Source organism: Ptychodera flava, chromosome 2 (assembly GCF_041260155.1).
Source record: "Ptychodera flava strain L36383 chromosome 2, AS_Pfla_20210202, whole genome shotgun sequence".
Taxonomy (NCBI): domain Eukaryota; kingdom Metazoa; phylum Hemichordata; class Enteropneusta; family Ptychoderidae; genus Ptychodera; species Ptychodera flava.
Window position 1 is genome coordinate 6,429,504 of NC_091929.1, and position 21,861 is coordinate 6,451,364.

General features: G+C 36.7%; 1 protein-coding gene across 1 annotated transcript; it reads left to right on the plus strand.

Moving 5' to 3' along the window:
• The first annotated feature begins 1,752 nt into the window (after positions 1 to 1,752).
• On the plus strand, positions 1,753 to 18,670 carry LOC139152248 (WW domain binding protein 1-like). The gene is made up of 5 exons (XM_070725393.1): positions 1,753 to 1,884; positions 10,578 to 10,701; positions 14,010 to 14,185; positions 14,935 to 14,955; positions 15,294 to 18,670. The coding sequence occupies exons 1-5, from the start codon at positions 1,825 to 1,827 to the stop codon at positions 15,357 to 15,359; spliced, it is 447 nt and encodes a 148-aa protein (XP_070581494.1). The 5' UTR covers positions 1,753 to 1,824; the 3' UTR covers positions 15,360 to 18,670.
• Positions 18,671 to 21,861: the final 3,191 nt, after the last annotated feature.

Consider the following 21,861-nt stretch of genomic DNA (forward strand, 5'->3'; position numbering starts at 1 on the left):
GAGAGAGAGAGAGAGAGAGAGAGAGAGAGTCAAAATATAGTATATGAGGTGATATCAGCCATATACGTGGAAGATGTACATCTGATAGTATCAAATACTGCTGCACTGACTACTATGTTGCTGAGACAAAACAAATCTTCTCAAAAAAGTACATCTGTGCCTCAAACATATACATTGACCAATGGTTTCTCACAAAATTCTAGTGACAAATTATCAGCCACATCGAGCGTCACCGTTTTCGTCATCACTCCATCATGTCCACAGAGCATTGTTGAACGTAATAATGGTAAAATGACTGTCAACAAAGACTTAAAGGTAGACATAACAGAGCATTTTTTATAAATAAATTCATAACTGAACAAAAATAATTTCTAAAAAGTAACAATGCATGTTGCATATAAATGCATGGTCGACTTCGGAAGGCGAGTACTCAGTGTATATTGCAATCCACTCGACGGACAGACTGCCAGCATTGTCATAGGCACATTGTGACGACACCAAGTTAAAACGTCAGAAAATATTGACGAGATTAGTAATTGACTTTTAATAGGATTTCAGCACTGCCACTCCTTTGATCAAAGAAAATTAAATATTTTGCCTACTTGGTGATTATATACGAGACAAGGATATGAGAGAGAGAGAGAGAGAGAGAGAGAGAGAGAGAGAGAGAGAGAGAGAGAGAGAGAGAGAGAGAGAGAGAGAGTTTTTTGCAAAAATTGACAGGTCGGAGTCGTATTATGTAAAACACGATTTTAAGATGTCCTTTAAAATAATTTATTCTGAGGACAAGAAGAGTTATACGGTTCATGTTTACTGATAATCGTACATTACGCAACACTAGTTTCAGTCGCATATTACTACAATGATGGAAGACAAGAGTTTATGGCAACTTATTGAACAGATTTAAAGACAAGAGTCGTGGTGAATCTTCAGTGTGCACAATTTTAACACTCAACTCAATGTGCCAATGGTCTTCCTGTTTATACATTGTAGATAGGAAAAAATGCAGTGAATAGAATTTAAGCAGTACAACATCTCGTTGGGCGCTGATGAAAGTTCTTTAAAATGCTCAAAAACACTGTATTTAGATAGTTTTGAACACACACCAAAATGGAAATTACCGGCGAGCGTCCATGGTCTAAACGAAGTAAGCATATACATATATCTAGTGTCCTTGACTCATTTCGGAAAAGAAAAAAATATGTATTTTGTCACCCACTCGCTCCTCGCCTTTTAAACGGCCATTTGTAATACTGGGCCAAAAGTTTTATGTTTATGTCTAGTAAATCATCCTAGCCCTCATCACGGCCAAATCATTAAGACCTGCGCACCATGCCTCTTCAATTTACCAATAGCAGTATTCACAAGCAAACAAACAAACAAACAGACAGACAAACAAACAAACGGCCTAAACACAACCCAAACGATTTACAAATCTAGACTCGTCTGATTTTAACGGACTCTGTTTGCGGAGCGGCTTCCTTTCGCTCAGTCTCATGAAATGCTTAAGGAGAGAGAGAGAGAGAGAGAGAGAGAGAGAGAGAGAGAGAGAGAGAGAGAGAGAGAGAGAGAGAGACTGTGGTGCAATGAGTTAAAGAAATTGGAAAGCGGAAAAATTAAATCGCAGCACTGTTTCTCCGTTGCCAAAATATAAGGTTCAGAAATAAATCTCTTTTCCTGTGCTCTAGAAACGTCGAAACAACGCCTCCGGGGGGAGGGGGGCGGGGGATTGCACGACGTGGCTGTCGGCCATCTGTCAGTCACGGTACACTTCAAGGGCGCCGCCAGGTGACGACCCCGCGCCTAGTGACCTCGACAAAAAACATGGAAGCCATAATAACCTTGTTTACTTTCGCAGTCGTCACCTTTTTCGACATCACAGAGGTAAGAAATCGCTAACACTTACGATCTTACTAGTCTTCAATGAGAGATTAAACTTTGAGGGCTATTTGGACCCGTACAATGTTAATTTGGCGACACGATAGTGTGTATTTTAACCGGTACGTGTAATCAAAAACTGGTTCCGTTCTCGACCCCACAACTGTATTGACCTAGAAATTCGAAAGCACAGGCTTTAGGAGGAGACGGTTACTCAAAAGTAAACCGTCGGGAGGATCAATGATATTTAGCTACTAAGCTCTCCAGACATCAGGCAGAACAGGAAAGCGAGAGTGGTGCTTTTTTCTGTGATTCTCGTCGACAATCTGGGCACTGCAAAGTTGTCATAAATTCCAAGTTGATGAAGATCGTACTTCGACAATCGACGATATGCAGGTTACGTAAAGCATGTCTGACACTGAACAAAGTACAACTTTTGCATCAGTCTTATCTGTAAGCAGAGCTTGTACAAGTTTCAAGCTATCAAAAGGTATTGTATCATATCAGTTTGATTACGTATCAACGGGAAAAGTCAAACTCACATTAACATTAACGACTGTCTACGCATGGCAAGCATGTGATTGTGGGTGAATGGCCGTGTCGTGACCAATCCCCGTCCAATGCCAGCCCACGGGATGGGTGGGGGTAGAGTAACCGTGGCCAGCCTGACTAAAAGTTATCGACCTTGCTTTAATAATATGACAGCCGAGATTCTGCCACAAGAGCTTACATTCTGTCAATCCAACCTACACACCAAACCAACAGTTAAATCAGCATTCACCAAGATGAAATTGAAAGAATTGCAAAAAAGGTAGCATTAATGCTCAATGAAAGTTTAAAATACAGGCTCATAATCACGTCATTGGTACTCTTTCAGCTCTGTATTGACACGGGTATCACATACTAAACAGTTATCATCCCTATAGTATACCAAAAGACAGATTAGCCTACCCTAGTTTTATGAGACAAAATTGGAAGAAATCTCTCCTCCATAACACATTAGTTTAGCACTAAACCAATACATATGTATTTGTAGTTCAGCTAAATGCTTGTGAGCCTTTAATGAAAAACGTCCACATAAAAAAATACTATTGTGAACAGACATTAACAGATGAGTGTGCACATTTTCTTGATCGTTTACCGGTTTGCAATACATTCAGAAGACTATCACAATGACAACGTTAGAAAAATACTGAAATTTACGTGTTGTTGTTACAGAATATGAAAGTGTTGAGTTTCAAAAAACTTGTGGTGCCGTTTTCGTCCTGATGCCACATTCTCCTGATATGGAAGAGGCAACTCTTCAAAACCTATTACACAATTACATGGAAAATTTGGGTTGCACATTCAAGAGGTGGTATGGCCACGAAAATGAAAATGTCAAACGTTGGTGAATACAGGTCTATCAAAGTAGTAAATACCACCATTACAGGGACTCAGTGTTTTATCTTTAGGGGTGGGACATTGTTATTTTGTGCCGGTATCACTTCTTGAATGTCACCAATGGGTTAAACGTGGAACTCCAATGGACCAATATACCGGTACAAACAAAACAATGCTCACAGAAATGGTTTGTACCGCCATCACGTGATCTTTTAACCCTTTTCCTGCCAAGTCCATATTTCACCACCAGGTCAAGATGGTTAAAATTAATGAAACACAACGTATTCCATATGATGTATTTTAACATAATACTGTACATTTGAAGGCTGTTGAAAACGTAATACTGTAAAGTTGATTTTTTTTGGACAAAAGATGCTATAACATACCAAGCCAAGTGGGTGAAAATACGTCATGTTTTGGCTCAATACCGCTTTTTACTGACTTGGCTGATGGGGAAGTGATACAGTTATTACTGTCTGGCAGGAAAAGGGTTAAATGTACTCAGTTTGTAGAACACAGGGCCATCCTTTCTTTTTATTCCAGAGTAGAACCATTAGGCAACATCATTTGCTAATAACGTAAATGTCAAAGCCCTCGTCAACAATCGTTGAGAAGTGAACAGAATACGTAAATCCCTTTCTGAATACAGGTCCTCTTCCTATAAATGTGATGTCCGAGTTCTATCAATATTATGGAAAAGCATGTATTTATTGGAAAGTTTTGACAAGACTTCCTGAAATAACTTGTACAGGAAAGTGTACAGTGGCACTACATTATCTCTGATGTCCTGATTGAAAAACTCACTTGTCAAAAGAATCAACAACAAGCTGCAGTAATACAGACATTAGCAGAAAGACAACATTTTTCAGAATGTGGTTGTTACATGCCATTATGTTACATATGGCTAAATCCACTATCATAAACTGTGCTATTGTAATGTGCTGAAAACTCATCGGTCTTTGTTGACATGCTGAATACTGGATATTTCACTGTACACTTTGAAGCAGAAGGTACAATGGAATCCATTGAAGGACAAATAATTCAAAGTGAAGGTTCTTAGATTTGAAGGGCCATGCAGTTTATGTAACTTTGATGACATTTTTACTACGGTATTTGTATATTTAATGTTGACGACTGTATTTTGTGTGTTGAGATACACAGTGCTCATTTGGTAACTCAGCCTGTTCATGTACAGAGTGCATTGTTATTTTTCACAAGTGAATTCTCGTCAAATTTAGGCTATAACAATAACAGTTCATCTACACATATAGTATGCTGTATACGGTGTTTGAACATGTGTTGTGAAATAGAACAAGCACTTGATGTTAACAAGCGAAAGAAAACTGGGGGAAAAATCATTGAAAGTTACAGCTACTGGCCCTCTTTCCACATTTATTGCTCAGTTCCAAGTCTCTTTTTTAGATTGATTTGTTGCTCTCAGGTCAAGTTAGTTAAAGGCAGCACGAAATAACATGTCTGATGTGATGTAATTAATGAGACCTTTCCTTTCCAAGGCTGCTTAAAATGTAGACAAACATGATAATCACTGATTTTTCTCACCAAGATGTGCATAGACATTATGACATCACGACCTGATTTTAGTGGCTGCATGTGTTTTTACAGTGATTTCCTGGCTACACGGATTCTTATGCTGATTAAGGTTGACTCCCTAAGAAAGGATGAAAGTGAAGTCTTGGCATGGTTATGACTAGTGTTACTGAAAGTGAAACTGCTTTTTGAAGTCTGTGATATCTGTTTCACTGCTTAAAAGGTGCATGTATTTCAACAGAATTACTGTTAACAATAAAGTTAGGTGACCTAGTTTTCACAACTGACTTAAAGTTGAAATGAAGACCGAGGGTCAAAAGTTAAGCCAAAGACCATGATGATGTTTCAGACATGTAGGATACATTGTACAGACAAATGGATGACAATTAACATAATGTCCAGAGATTATTTATTAATGCACAGATCATTGTATCTATTGACCTTTGACCCTCAGTTAGTGTCAGGCAATCCAAGTCTCTTCCATACATTGGACATTACTTCATGAGGCAAACTCCAAACCTTGGCCTAGTTGAGCCTAGACTAGCCTAGCTGGGCCTAGGTGAACCCTCTAAGTTACCAATCTAAAACAAACTCATTTTCACCTCACACTGCAATTAAGGTAGTATGCGCTTCGAAAGTGAAAGACTTAAAATTTTGCTCAAACTTTCCTCAATGAAACTTTCATCCATTGTTTCAACAAAGCACCAGTAAAAAGAAGGGGTCACCGTGCAAAGTTTGGAACTAGCAAAACAAAATACCCAACATTTTGCGATATTTGAAATGCAAAATGGCCGTCATTCCTGTGTTAACTCTATGGGTGAAAAATTAAATTTTGGATTTTTGAAAAACTAACAAGTCTTTCTTTCTTCAAGAGCTTTAAAATGAGCCCCCATAAGTGGTAGATCGGAGAAGAATGTAGAAATTTGAGAGGCCGACAGTCTGTCCCCGAGGCTCGTTCTACCTTAATCCGTGAAAACCTTTCAGATCGTGATATAAACAGTGACCAATGACCAGAGCAACTGTATATACATTGTTACTGGCCGTGCTTGGTTGAAGCGAGGGAAAAATACACAACCCTCGCACACTGAGCTGACATATAAACTGTGTACCACTGGTCTGCTGTATGACTTCACTGCACCCGTATGCCTAATTACTTGCTAAGATAAGTTGAAAAGAGACGTGATAATTGTACTAGAGATTTGAAACATTTTAGTTCATCCTTCCTTCAGAAAACAGCCTGAATGTACATATGTATCAGCGTATCACGTTTTGCTTCGCTGCTTGCTGCTTTTCCTGGCTGCAGCTTTTGTGAAAGGGTCATGTGCAAAGAGGATGTTACAAGACGACCGAAAATCAGACATGCAGTCTGATGTCTCAGGCAGCTTGAACTTGAGATTCATAATGCTCATTATCTGCTCATAAGTCGCTTACATCAGGAAGATGTTGTTCAAAAACATTTACTGCTCAGTTCCAAATCTCTGTACATAAGTCCCAAATGCAGGTCTTTTCTGAATATTTTTTATTTCGAAACATGGATGTGCTTATGATGCAGAAAGCACCGATCTCAATACCTTGTCAATGATGATTTTTTTTCTCTATTTTTGTTGAAACAAGCATGTTGAAACATCGCCTATTTGGCTTATTGGCATAGTGTTTATATGTTTAAAGTGCACTTTTATTATAAATACAGTTGAATTCAAATCCTAACCAGAATTCACTTGTCAGCAATAACAACACAGTACAGGCTGAGTTGACAAGCTGAATACAGTGTATCTCAACATGCTTTGGGGAGGAGAACAGGAAATAGTAGACATTAAAAACCAAAATAGTGAAAAAGTACAAAAGTTTCAGCTACTGTCTCTGTGAAAATGGATTCTGTTACTTTGTTTGTATACACTGTATGTATCTAAGACAACACTGAAATTTCCAAATGGAAGTCCAAATGTTGCTTCTGGTGTAAAATACATGATTTGAACTAAAATTCATAACTTTTGCTCATACCTTGCTCAACAATGATTTAAACTTTCATAGTCAAGAATAAAAATTGGCAGTCACAAATTGCAAAGTTTGAACAGCAAAATAACCTTAAAATGACTGAGATTGAAATTCTAAATTCTGGCTTGTATATCCTTTGTAACTCTAGGGGAAAAATATAAATTTTCAATGCTCACATAAGCAAGATCGCAAAAAACTTTTCTGTTGTAGCACAGACTTCCGAATGAAAAGCAGAGGTCCGGAAAAATAATATAAAATGTTGCATGTCTAACGTGATATCCGTGAGTTGTAATCGACATGTACATGTACCTTGACAAAAATGGTCAAAAGTTTTGGACAGGGGTTCAAACGTGTGCCGCCCCTAACTTTGTCTCTTTGTCTTTTTAATTGTGCAATTTGTTTCTCATGTTGAAATTAGAAATCATTAATAGACACGTACTTTGTGTCAGTTCGGATTTCAAAACTTCAAGTGATAACTGAAGGACCCTTGACTGTTTGGTTTCGTGACTAAATGCACGCACACACAATTTGTCACTGCTGCAGAGAAACCTTTTTAAATGTCATAAGGGGTGGACCATTTGATATCCTGGGGGAGCAGGTCTGCAAGATTGATGAGGTAGCATTATTTGTTGACCTAATGCATTGTACATTTTTTGCCACTCTCCCACCTTTTTTGTGGGTCAAGCCTTCTCTGTCTGCTTTATTTTTCGATTGACATTGGCTGGGAGTCGTTTTTATTTTTTGAAAATTTCCAGACCTCTCCCCCCCAGGGTATCAAATTGTCCACCCCTAAATGGTCCAAAACGATGCATTTAGTGTTCTTTAACTTTGACCCTGTGAAATGTGATGCAGTTCCCACGGCACTGAGCAGACACACACAAGTCGGAGACTGCTGTTTATACCATGTACAGGTGTGATTTGACACAGCGATTTTCTCAAGGCTGAATGAGTTCATTGAAAGCCTAACCTACATGTATTATGTGAATTGGTCGTATAATTTTATTACAAACTTATAGGGAGTGTGGTGAGTTATTGCCTGGTCATCAACCACTCACTCTGCTTGAAGAAAACTGCAACTAAGCGAAATCAAAAGGTCAAAAAGCACACAAGCTATCAACTGTTTAGAGACAGTAAATTTTGGATTGCGCCAAGTCATATTATAAGTTTGGGGAGGGGGAGGTTCTGGGTGATTGTTTGTATTTATTGAAAGGCTGTCAAGAAACACGCATAGCATCATGATAAGGATCAGGCCCAGAATTCTTAAAAGCAAAATAAATTTTCATGTCATAAAACAATTATCCTAAGTAAGTTGTCTTGACATATATACTAAAAACTTGAAGACCGATATTCATTTTAATAAACCACAACTTCCTCTTACAAGCCACCTTCCTATCAACAGCCATCTTGACAGAAGAATCTTACCTGAAAATACACGATACAATAACATGCATAAAAATATGCTCGCCCTGTTTATGTGAACAATGCTTAGTGAAACTTACGTGGAATGTGATATACATATGCTTTTCAAACCAATATGAAGTCATGTTGCTGTTATTTATAAATAATGAATCAGTGCATACTCATTAAGATAGAGTGTGCCTCCGTGACAGATGTTCAGAGTCTCAAACTTTTACAATTCTTTTCTGATCTACCACTTGTAAGGGTTCATTTTAAAGCTCTTGGAGTAAGTAACTTCTTACCGTCTTAGTTTTGTGAAAATCAAGAGTATAATATTTGCCCACACAGTTGACAGAAGGCTAGCGGCCATTGAGAATTTCAAATATTGTTAAATGTTGGGTAATTTGTTTCTCTAGCACCAAAATTTGCACATTGACCCCTGATTTTTAGTCTTGGTAATTTTTGTTAACAGAATAGCTCAATGTTATGTTAGGGAAAGTTTGAGCAAAAGAAATCTTTCAGTTTTGAGTAGCATACTACAGATATGCAGAAATGACAATTGACAATTCACGCTGACCTGAGGGTTACAGTTTGCAAGTCCAGGCCTGAATAGGAGTGATTAGTTGCAAACTAGAAATTACTCCACTTTCCCCGAAATGGAATGTTTTTCTTTCAAGGTATCCTGAGCAGAAAACAGTGATTCCATCAGAGTCAGCATTGTCAAAAGAAGATAAAATATTTGATTCCCTCATTGGGGGTATGATACGTCATTCAGTAATACATGTAGATATTGAAGCCATGCTATTTATGCATCATTAGCAGTAGGCGTTGAAGCCATGCTGTTAATATCATTAATATGTCTTTAGATATGTGTATTTTTAGAAGTCTACATGTTTGGACATGCAGGGTAAGCAGATCATGGCTGTTTTGGATGTGTACTGTTTTTATTGCATTATGAAGGTAGATGCAAGTGTTTGTTTGGTGTATACTTCAGTATCTTTGAGTAGATCAATGAAATTCCAGAAGTCAGTTTTAGGTTAACGCAATTCCAAGGGTCAGTTTTTGAGTGCATACATTACAGTACGGCAAATGCCCCATACAGACTGTTTGTTGTCAATTTGGAGTCTGATTTAGTTTTAAATATGCTAAATGTAGCAATATGTTGCAAAATGTTTCTGCAGAGTGGTTTTACTTCTATATGTATGCAACAATAATGCGACCTTAGACTGGAATATCCGATGCTAGAGGGCGCTCTATACGCTCTCCCTCTTACAACTGGACGCAGTCTGTAACATTCCTGAAAAACTAAGCTGGTGAAAGTTGTTCTTTCTCCAAGAGCTTTAAAATGAGCCCCCACAAGTGGTAGATCAGAAAAGAATTGCAGAAATTTTAAAGTCCGACTATTTTCCCCGAGGCACTTTCTGCCTTAAAGGTATTTTTGTTGCCTCCTCACTCTGTGAAACTGAAAGAATGATTAATGAAATTTGTTCAGAAGTTTTTAAAGGAGTTGTTGGTAGTTCATGCAATCCACTGAAAATATTTCAGCAATAAACCACACTCAGCTATGGGTGTACCACAAGGGTATTTTTTTAAATGAGAGCTCACACATGTTCAACTGTGCCAATATAGCACTGTTATTTTCACATCTCAACCAATCACATCACTGTATTTGCACCATCAGTGTACCAATATAATACATTATTCACAAAATACAGCCCTGTATGGACTCGGGCTCAGTGAGTGACATATTGGACGAGCCGAAGGCGAGTCCAATACGTCACTCACTGAGCCCGAGTCCATACAGGGCCGTATTTTATGTATAACCCTATCATTATACACCTCCCTCCATTAATCGTTCGTATAAACTAATTCTATGGTAAATTTTGAAGGCCTAGGGATGCGGCACACGCGATATGAGTGGAACGCGCGCGATTGTTGAAATAAAATTGCTACAAACCCCTGAAAATTCGCGTCACGCGTTTCCCGTATTCGGGACTCCGCGTACTATACACAATACGGAAAGTTATTGGACGGTCAAACTTCCATAGGTTACGGCTGTAGGTGTATAATACATTATATCATACTGCAATCTGATTGGTCAAGACATGACAATAAGTGTGGTATATTCACAATGTAGCATGATTGGAACAGACATGAGCTCTCAGCTTGAGAACAATTCTCTTTTTTGACATTTCACACCAGAATTTCAATTTAATATTATGATATAATGGCAATGAACCAACTCAGCAATAGGTATACCACTCACTTTTGTCCATATATGCACTTGGTATCACTCGTGCATATACGGTGGTATACCATCGCTGGGTGTGCTTTATTGCTTAAATATGTGATATCTTTCAATTTTGTCATTGCAGGCAATCGACTGTGGTGGCAGGTTCTGCAATCACAGGGAGTATTGTTGTGCAATCAGTGAGCCGCATTGCTGTCACCATGACGATGTCTCATGCTGCAATACCACGTCAGTCATTGCTTTATCATGTGAGTAAAAATTTTATCCCAGAGGTGACACAGCGATTTGGGGGTCAGGGGATGGAGAGGAAGAACAGGAGATACAGGGTGCAGAGGAGAGAAGATTCCAACAGCTGAGATATTTACTGGCAAGGTTGTCACAGGCTGTCTATCACAGAAATTGACAAATGCGAAATGGATACCCAGTTCCTTTATTAAGGGTTCACCCATGTATTTCATTTTATGTGCATCAACGTGACAAATGAAAATAACACAAAGGAATATTAAATTAATTGTGCTATTGTGCTATAAATAGAATGTTGTGTCTACGACTGAAAAAAAGAAAATACGTATAGCATATGTGTAATTTTTTCTGATTTACATTCCATTGTCCATCACACAATGACATATTTCCATTCATTGTGTATTGTAATGGGTTTGATATCTACTGGTAGATTAACCTATCACCCCTATTCCTAGTAACCAGGTCCATAGTCGTCACTGATAACAATTGGTTTGCTCCAAGCCATAGTAGTGAAAGGGGTAAAGGGCAACCAGCTGTGACTTTTGACTATATTCACAGTATAACACTTGTGTTCTGTGTATTGGGTACATTTTTCCTGTTCGACTCCCTACATCACACTATTATACGCCTAGTACTCCACCTGTTAATCATAACCTGTATGTGTATAATGATTGCTGTTATTGTTGAAGAATTAATTCACATCTAGACGTAACTTCAGTTTCAACAAGAACAGTGCCACCTGTGCAAACTGGTCGGTGATAACCTAAATATTGGGCATTTTTTTTTCCATGAGTTAGAGATTTAACCCTTTGCACCCTGACCCCCTGGTACTCTATGACATCATCGGACATTTCTGTCCGAGCCGGGTTCAAAGGGTTAAACAGGAAGCTGCTGTTGAATTCACAGAAGAAATATACTAAAAAATTAGCTGAAAGAAATCTATCAGAATCAAGTTCCCAAGATCGCTAGTCTGGAATAAAATTCAGTTGTCAACAATAACATTAAACATTACATAGACAGGTTGCCATGATAAACTGAACAGTTTACAAATCAAGATTTTCAGAGTAGAAGAAAAAACTGTATTTTACAAGCATGACATTGACAAAAATATGTGTCTTAGAAAATGCGCAATAAAGAACCAGCTGTAGTGCAAGATGCTAATTCCTTGTGTCTTTTGATTACTCTGTAGAGACTGAATGCATCAAACATCACAGGCTTTAACTCATATCCTGTCAAGTTCATCTGCCACTATCAGGTCAAGTTCATTAAAAACAAGTGAGGGAGAACATGTCCTATCTGTTGCATCTTTTCCCACCAAAATTTTAGTGCAACATTTTACCAATTTTTATGAATTTTTCTGTAATTTTTTGATAATTTTTGACCAAATAGACATCACATTTCATTGGCAACAGTTTCTTATCAGAATTTTAGCAAAATCTTTGAAAAAAATTGACTGAGGGTATATTTTATAAATGCAACAAAAATTGAATTTGGCATGCGCACTCAAAGGGTTAACAAAGACTTGAAGGATCATAAAGACAGAGATACTGCAAATGTGATTTAGACTAACTTGACCCACTATAACATGGATTTCAAGCAGATGAGAATATATACCGGTATACCATATATAGGTTTTAGATTAATACCATTTTTTAGCTACTATAGACTATAGTCTATAGAAGCTATTGGGATGGGTATCCGTCCGGCGTCCGTCGTCAGTCTGTATGTATGTATGTATGTATGTATGTATGTATGTCCGTTTGTGAGGCGTCCGTCCACTCAAATATCTTGAGAACCGCAGTATTTACTGATTTGATATTTGTTGTGCAGATGAAAAATATGATTTCGAGAAACTAATTTTTTTAATTTTTTGATATTGTTGAAAATAGGCAAATTAATGCCAAAAAGGTGTTTTTGGTAAAAAATCTTCTTCTTCATACCGCTGGTCAGACAGCTTTGTTATTTGGTATACAGGTCCCTAGGGATAACCAAACTTAGATTTGTTCAAATTGTGATGAAATATGCAAATGAGTATTTTTAAGGAATTTTTTTGTCATTTTTGGTCAAAGTTTGACTTACATTGTATGTAATTCTTGTACTGTATAAACCCTATCAATTCACCCAGAAAAAATAATTAATATGATTTTAAATAATTGAATTAATTAGGAAATCATCAAAGCCAAAATAATTTTGTGTGGAATTATCAGAAAGTCAACTTTTTTTTACAGTTCATAGTGAATTGAGGATTAAAACATGTAAAGGCAACTTTCCTGAATCCCAACTTTGATATATTCTGAACCACCATTTATGTTATCTAAAGAAATTGCTCATAATAGTTTGTCATGATAGGGTGGTCAAATAAATAGAGATAGAGAAAGTTCTAATTCCATTTATGGTTGACTTGGTAAGGATAAAATAAGATTACCTTTTGAGGAAAAAATAGAGTGGTCAATTAAAAGAGTGGTCAAAGTGATAGGGTTTTTATGGTAAAGCTGGCTGTATAAAGATTCCTCATGTGCTATTTATAGCAATTATGCAATCTGTGTAAACAGTGCAATGAAAGTGTAACATGATTCCTTATAATGCTTTTGATGACCTTGAACTTTTTAAGTTTCAAACATTTGTCTCTTCAGTGTGCTTTCTCTGAGTACGTACAGTCTCAACTTATTCAACAGAACTTACAATGTTAATTTGAAAGTTAAAATGTGCTTGGTTAATTATAGGATGAAAATACTGATATTAAAAGATTATATCAGCTCAAGATTCTTTATAACCTAACAGATATGCTGTTTTTTTATGACGTAAATCTTGATTGAAGCAAATCTTGTTTACTTTAATTAGAATGTAATTAATTCTCGTTTATTTGCTATTATAGACTAATATAGTCTGATGAAATATGCAAATATGTATTTTTACAGAATTTTTTCCATTTTTGGTCAGGCCATCCTGAAATGAGCTATCAAAGATATCCACCTTGTTCATCAATACATGTGTCACAAAAGGTTATTGTCTACATAATACAGCAGAGCTCTGTCAACTGTTGAGTCGCTTGTTTTTTCAAAACCGCTGGTCAGACAGCTTTAATATTTGGTTTACATGTCCCTAGGATGACCTCAGTGAGATAATTTCATACATCAGGATATACTTAATTTGTATCCATGTCTATAGTAGCTTCAGGGACTTTGGCCCTATGTTTACTGACTTGAGAGCTGGAGGAAGTACTAGGCCTACCTGTATTTCCTAGTTGAATAACGAGTGTATCTATAAAATGTTTAGTTCTAATCCACATTTTGTTTATTCTGTTGAATATCAGGGTTTTGGTTGATTTTGTTTCTACTTGTCGTCGTTTCCTGTGGCTGTTGTTGCTGCCATCAGAGAAGAGCTTACACCAGACAGGGCTACGTTATACTTCACAACGACGATCACTCTCAGCGTAATTTATACGGCTCTGTTGGTTCAACGGAGTACCCTCCACAGACGCAGCCCGTGGTGAGTGTAGATGCTGTATTTTATCCCCCTGTAACAACAAGGAATAATGTAATTCTTTGCGTTGTATCCAATGATAATTAAAATGTATATGAAAAAACTCATTATATTTTACCTCAAACATCCACCATCCATCTCTTTGGTGAAAGCTTGGAAGTCCAACGACGAAATTATGATTGCGACTTCCTCCAATTGAGATCACTTGATTGAACAGGTTTATGGAAATTTAAACAAGTAACAGATTTTTTTAACTACAAACATTACAAAATAAAGTTGAAACAATAACTTGGTATTATGTATATACACAGTTTCCGTGGCATAACCATAGTATAGTGTGAATACGACCCAAAGAGAGATGAATGTACTCCGTCCTCCTTGAATAAACTGAATTTTGTTTTGTCAATCAAGTGTTTCAATTACCCAAAGCACAAAACTGTGCATTCATCCAAAATAGGAAATTGCAGTGTTATAAGTATTGTAACAACAGTTTATGTAATGAACTAGTCACTTCTTTAATATTCAAAAGTAACTGGCAAAAAAACCCATCTCTGTAAAACTCTCAAATCATGGCAAAACATTGTTTCCAAGATGAGATTTCAATATTTCTGAGTTATGAGTAATACCATACATGGACAATTCCATGACCCCTACCTACTAATGCCAAGTATTCCACTCTATGGAAACAAACTATCATGAAACAAGTGAATGTATTTTAAAATTCTTAACATGTTATTTCTGTCCTTGTATTTCAGCTTTCACCACCACCGTACGAGGTAAGTCAGAGTGTGTGGTTAATAATTTGTGAGAGAGGAATATTGTACAATTCTACATAGGTTGAGAAAGGCCATGACTAGAGAATAACTGCACTGAACAGTTTTACAAATCAACAATGCTAAGGAGTCCTAGTTATGTCAAAAAGTTATAGGAGCTCCCCTAAGCCTCTAAGAAAACTCTGTTGTCTTTGTATGGCAGATTGGGCCAAATGTACTACTTCAAGTTCACTGGAGAAAACAAACTATTGTCAATTGTTAAAGTCAGAATTTTATGTTCTCAGAGGTGTATCTATGGTTTCTCTCCCACCAGGCTGTAGCGAGGGCGTCTCTCCCACCAGGCTGTAGCGAGGGCGCCAAACAGCGTACCAGTGGATCAACCACCACCGGCATATTCAGTGAAGTGAAAGAAACCAATGCAAAGATTTAGCAATTTTTACAGATTTTTACAACATTTTAAAGAGCGCCCTCTATAGTCACGATAATGGAATAGAGCTCATCACTACATTAAAAGGACACAGTGATTCAGCATGGGTATGTTTCTACTCTGGTCTACTCCTTCTACAAGAAATCCAAAGTGTACTTACCAAAGTTATTTAATTGCAATCTTTGATTTCAAATTTGTCGAACACCAGAACGAAAATAACCATCTTCATATACCGGTACTGGTATAGTATACATTTAAGCATTTATCTGCCATGAAAATGGTGATATTTTTCACAAATATGTAGAGTTCAAACTGTCTAGCAGTCTGAAAATGTGGTTGATGTTTTGGTGTAAAATATACAAGAGGTTGAAAATGTATTCTGAAAGATATAATATATAAGTTCATTTTGTCATTCTGTCTTACAATTTTTAGCGCAAGGATTTACATACCCTGTATCAATCAGTTTATCGAAAAGAAAATTTGTTTTGATTGAATGGCATGTCCTGTTTTTAGGCTGAAATTTGCAGGAGTATTTTAGTATTTCAGCATGCTTTTATTGGATTGAATCAAGTACAGACATGAATTTCAAACTTTTTTCAAATGTACTAAACAGTGCTTTACAAAAAGTTTCTGTTAGTCCTTGGCAGTAAATAATTCTTCTGTTTTGTTAATCGTTTTTCCTTATTTTATGGTAAACGTGGTCTGACCTCATTTTGTATTTTTGTTTTAGTGTGTCAAAATCACAAGAACTATCTTTGTCCAAGTTCAGGCTGAAAATGCAACAAAACAATGGAAGTATTTCAGCATTATTATTATTATTATAGATTTTATTTCAGACTCATTGCCCATATAACAGTAAAATAAATCTGGTGACAAATATACACAGTTTGGTAGCTGTAACAGAATGAGCTATTTGGTAACTTTATAAAAGAATGCTCTTTGTTTGTCGTGAGTCTAGTCTTGTTCCAAGTCTGTAGGCATATAAATATCAAAACAACTAAATTGAATGAATAAAATCCAGCAGACTGTCATTTTAGTGGTAGGCTGTTGTGTAGATTACGGGATGCACGTGATGGCCATGCTTTGTCTGCTAGTAAGTACTGCCTGGAAAAGCTGAAAAGCGAAGGCCATTCTAATGTGAATCCAGTATAGACATGAACTCCAAAATTTTGATGAACATATTAAAATACACCAACTTGTGATTTACAAAAAGATTTTGTAAATTCCGTGAAAGTTGAAAATCGTTATAAGGTAATAAAATAGTGAAACATAATTCCTTGGTTTAGGGTAAAAGGGATCAGAAAATTAATACAAATCAGAAATGGATTGTCTATTTCAGGTATTTGTTGTTTTATTTGTTAAACTCATCAAAATGATAACATATCAGTTTTGCTGGAAGAATATTCATTTTGACAGGGAAAGCAGTAATCATATCTCCAAATAACAGAATTATGTTTTATGATGAATAGCACTTTTGATAAGATGAGAAACCTCAGTTCCAATATCATGGAAACTTGTTGATGAAAAGTCAACATTGTAGAGACTAAATTTCAATAATTCCTGCTCCATTTGGACACTCAAACTTTTACAATACTTTTTGGTCAACCACTTGTGTGGGCTTATTTGCTTGCTCATGAAGCAATCTAAGTTTTCGCTGGCTTACTTTTGTGAAAATCTCAAGTCCCCCCTTCTGATAGAGCCAACAGGATATGGCAGCCATTTTTAATATCAAGTGTCGGTAATTAGGTAAGTGTTTCTTTCATGTGAAACCTTGCACAATGACCCCTGATTTTTATTCTCAATTTCAAAAGGGAATGGTTAATGTTCCATTACAGAAAGTTTTAGACTCATTTCAAGGCGCATACTACCGTTAAATATACTCAGATTTTTGACATCCAAATGTCTTTATGCCATTTAGACAATTAATGTAAGATTTTCTTCATTCTGGACCCTGTCACCCCCTTACCAAGTGTAGAGGTCCAACTGAGCCATGCAAAACAAAAGAGTTGGGCAGATCATGTTTGTGAAAGGGTTTATCTAGAATGAGTATACAGCTTCTCATGAAAAAAATTCGGACGGTTGTCATTTTTTATGATAAATCATTACAATGTAGATTTTAATATTATTAATTAATATCATCAACAATTCTTGATTTTGTGACTCTTTTGTCATCATGTCATGAAATTTACTGTTCTAAGGATTTGTGGATTGTCTATTTCAGGGTATTTTGTGAAATGTACGAATGTAAATCTTGTCTATTGGTGAAGTTTTATATCTCTGTCAATAACAATTTCAGAATTGTAATTTTTAAAACTTATATGAAAGTATTAACTGTTTATCTTTATCAGTGATACATTTCACCATACAGCTCAGCCCCTAACCCTCTGCCAGGTAGGGACTTTGATAATACAGGACAAGATTGTTACCAACTGTAATTGGCAGGAGATTAGGGAGAGAGCAGAGGACATTTCCATGGTCAAACCTTGAAAGGGCAGCATGTAATGTAGTGTTATCTGGCCATCTGCAGCAGTTAAAACCTGATAAGTTTTAGAAATTTTGCGGGGGGGAGGTTGGGGTTGAGGGTAGTGATATACAATCCAACCGTACAGTTTATGAGTATTTGATATGGTTACACATTACACATCATATTCTCTACAAATTGTCATAGTGTGACAGTATTTTTAAGCAACAAAAATTATTGCAAATTGCCATTTAGAGGGCTGGCAGGCTTTAAATTGTAATTGAACTTGCAAATATTGTCAGTTTGTATAATATTGGTTCACTTACTCTCAAGGATGAAATCTGGTGCACATTTTAGAAGTCTGGAACACAAATCAATGTTGGTGTATGTGTGGGGAAGTCATGCTGACTAAAAGTAATGACTCCCAGGTTTGAAAATACTTGCAGTCACCATGACTCGTCTACACATATGTCAATAGTGGTTTGTGTTCCAGACTTGTCAAATAGGCACTTGATTTAGTCCTTGAGAGTGAGTGAGCAAACATCATACAATGTGAGCTCTGCAGTGAAGCAGTGTTTGTAATGACAGCTGTCATGTTAGTCCCAGCCAGTCTGCAAGTCACTGATAATAATTGTCGCTATTTCAAGAAAAGTTTTCAATCTTCCCAGCTCTCTAAACAATTTGAGTTGATATCTGTGATAATGTTATTGATGCTGTAAGTGGATTGTTGGCACAACTCTGATCAGTAACAGTGGTTATACTGCCAAACATGTTTCCAGAATTCTAAATCTGTAAATACAAAGTAAAACATTACAACCTTGTGTTTCAAACACTGATTCATTTATTTACTGCGCTGGATGTCCAACAGGAAGCCATAAATGGTGACATTTATTCTTTCAAATATATGCTATACAAATATGAATTGTAATTATTGTTAAGTGTTCTCATAAAATCAGTGATTAATTCACTGAAAACTGTTTGTTTGCAACAAGAAGTTGTTCAGGTGATAAGCTATGACCGGTTATCTTGTTCAACTATTACATGCCATTCTGCACGCCTACCTTTTGAACTCTGTTCATTTGTGTCACTTACCCTCCGTTTGACCCTTACATAGAGGTATGTGGTGTCAACAGGGTTACAGATTAGAGTAACTATATGTAGCCATCAAAACAACAAGCTACACTGCCCTATTTGTGACTGAAATTTCCTTTTGTGCCAATGCCCTGCCGTCAACTTTTCACTTTGTTGACTATTTTAATGTTGCTTGCAACTGTGTTAGCATGCGGGCGAATAAATTATAAGGTGGGCTGCATGACATACAAAGAGAAGGAGAGTGGTGCTGTTTTAATTGGTGTCGACAAAAGTTCCATAAACTACTAAATGATGCAATTTCACCATGGAAATTGTGTGATATTGACAATACTCGATCTCCATTCAGAGATTTTATTGACATCTTGGTTGTTCAGAAACACTGTCTGCAGTTAAAAACTTCCATGAACCAACCTCAGAAATTTATCATGTTTTGGGAAGTTGAAATCATAATATTTGAAGTCAGATTGTCGCACATGGGAATTTAGAAGAACAGTCAAGTTGTTGAGTAGATGGGGTTAAAGGTGAAATACAGTGAGCTTAGTTTGTCATGCATGCGTTTAATTATCTTCCATCTCTTAGCAACAGCCATTAGCAATCAGTTTCAAGTAAGACTTCAGTTTCATAGAAGTCTCGTGTTGGTGGTACAACACAGCGCCCCCACAGTTAAAGAATGTATTTTACTCTCTTATCGCCCTGCAAATAACACAATAGCAAAACACCGTACAGAAACTTTCCCGTACTGTGAGTACCAGATTGTCTGACACATACAAATGAACTACTTTATGTGAAACAATTTGGCTGTCTGAATAGCTCTTAGGAAAATCTGTATCAGAGATCTTAGTTGCTAATGTGATGTGGTATCAGGGTATCACCACACAGTCGACAGAATATATTTGAAAAAAGTGAACAGCTCTCGTACAAATGTAATTTCAAAACAAACTTGAAAAAAAATAAAGGTAGCGTGGCAAATGCTGATTAATTATTCAGTTTTCAAGAACAATCACTTTCTAGAAGTATCTGATGGTGTTATGTAATTTTGTGTTTTTATTTATATTTGAGAATGGAATGTTGTATTTAATATGACTTTTAATGATAATATCAATTTTCCACTGGCTGAATAAAATTTATCCACAATTTTATCTTAAAATTTGATCTTAACTTGAACCCCTTCAGTTTCTGGTCTGAGCCATTTGATGGTATGTAGCTTTAGTTTGGAACTTTTACAGTTTACGAGGAAGTCTGGAGTCTTTTCAATGTTGCAGACTTTGTGTCGGCAAGTATCTCTGTCGGCAGCCAAACATGAATCTGTGTGGAACCATCAGTCAAACTCATCCTCCCATACTCTTAACTCATCGACTCTTCATACGTTCGTTTGAGGGCGCTGCAACATATCAGTCTCCCCTCTTGCCTTCCAAATTCAGCTGTTGGGGAAATCCAGTGCGTATACAGGTATCTTGCCTACGGCTCTTAATAATCACACTTAACTCGCAACGGACTGAGTTACAGTTGGATTACTCAAAACAAACAATGACGGCCCGATGGACTGTCCACAAATCGCAGATAACGATGTAGCTGAATGAACTCCAAATGAAAGGTAATTTAGGATTAGATGTCAGGGGACTTGGCTCTGATTAGAATTGATAGTGAAATGGAACTGTTATCTGTCCTCAAGAGATATCCGTCTTCACCAAATTAAAATAATCTGTTAACGCTATGTATTGTCAATATGTACTGACTTTGGGAAGTCAGGATCTCTATTGTTTTGTGGGGTTTTTTTAATTTTGCTGTCGTTTCTTTTTTCATGACGACATAATACAAGGTGCAGTTTCATACAGTGGTGCGTGCATGGTTCACTACCGATTATCAACCCAGGGCTTTTTGTGTATAAATGAGAGAATAGGGCAATGCCATGTATACGTACTTTGCATCTTTTGTATTTAATAAGTATATTATAAACAAAAGAACATTGAAATTATTTTTTGCATAAAAACCAAATATATATTCACGTGTTTTACTGGATGTGATATGTCATACGTAGCGAGTAATACTTGTAGTTTTTTTTTACTTGAGAATGCCTTTTAGTTTTTAAAGACAATACAAAATTTTCTTTCCGTCGCAAAATAAACCCAGCAATCGGAATCCTGACAAACTGTATTGTACGTCGCGAGATATGACAAGAAAGATAGTTTATTTAACCGGACGGTGTTTATTTAAACAGTGAGTCGTGACCCTTTAGGAAACTCCCAATGGTTTGAAATAACGAGCCTTACAATTAAGACCATGGTAATTAAAGGCGCTGTAGTTTGACTTGTTATGCTGATATTGCACCTACAGAGAAGCTGGAGATACCATATCGAATTCGGAGAGCCTCTCATCAGCTATACAACAGTCATGCTGCTAACTATTTTTTGTTTTCATGTCAGCCACAGTTTCTCGTGTGACTTACCAAAGCATATTGAGATACACAGTATTCAGCTCGTCAACGCAGCCTGTACTTGTGTTGGCTATATTGTAGGCAGGAGAATTCTGGTCCGGACTAGAATTCAATTGTAAACAATAACAATGCATATCATAAATGTAGACGCTCTGTCGACGAGCCAAATAGCAGATGTTTCAACATATTTTGGCGAGTAGAACAAAAAACTAAGGTCGACATTAAAAACAAAAAGAGCAAAAAATCTTCAAAAATGCAGTTACTGGTCTTTGCTATATTTCTAAGTATTTTTCTTCTAACTGTAAAAACACAGTTTCTTGTCATACTTAATGTCGAAAGAGCTGATGTGTAAATTCTCATCCCATCAATTGTGTCCAATGTTATTGATGACAACTGTATATTTGAGTCCAGACGAATTACATTGTCAACAATAATATTTCACACTACACAACGCATTCAGTTCGCAAGGCTTTAATAATTTGGATGTCAACAAAC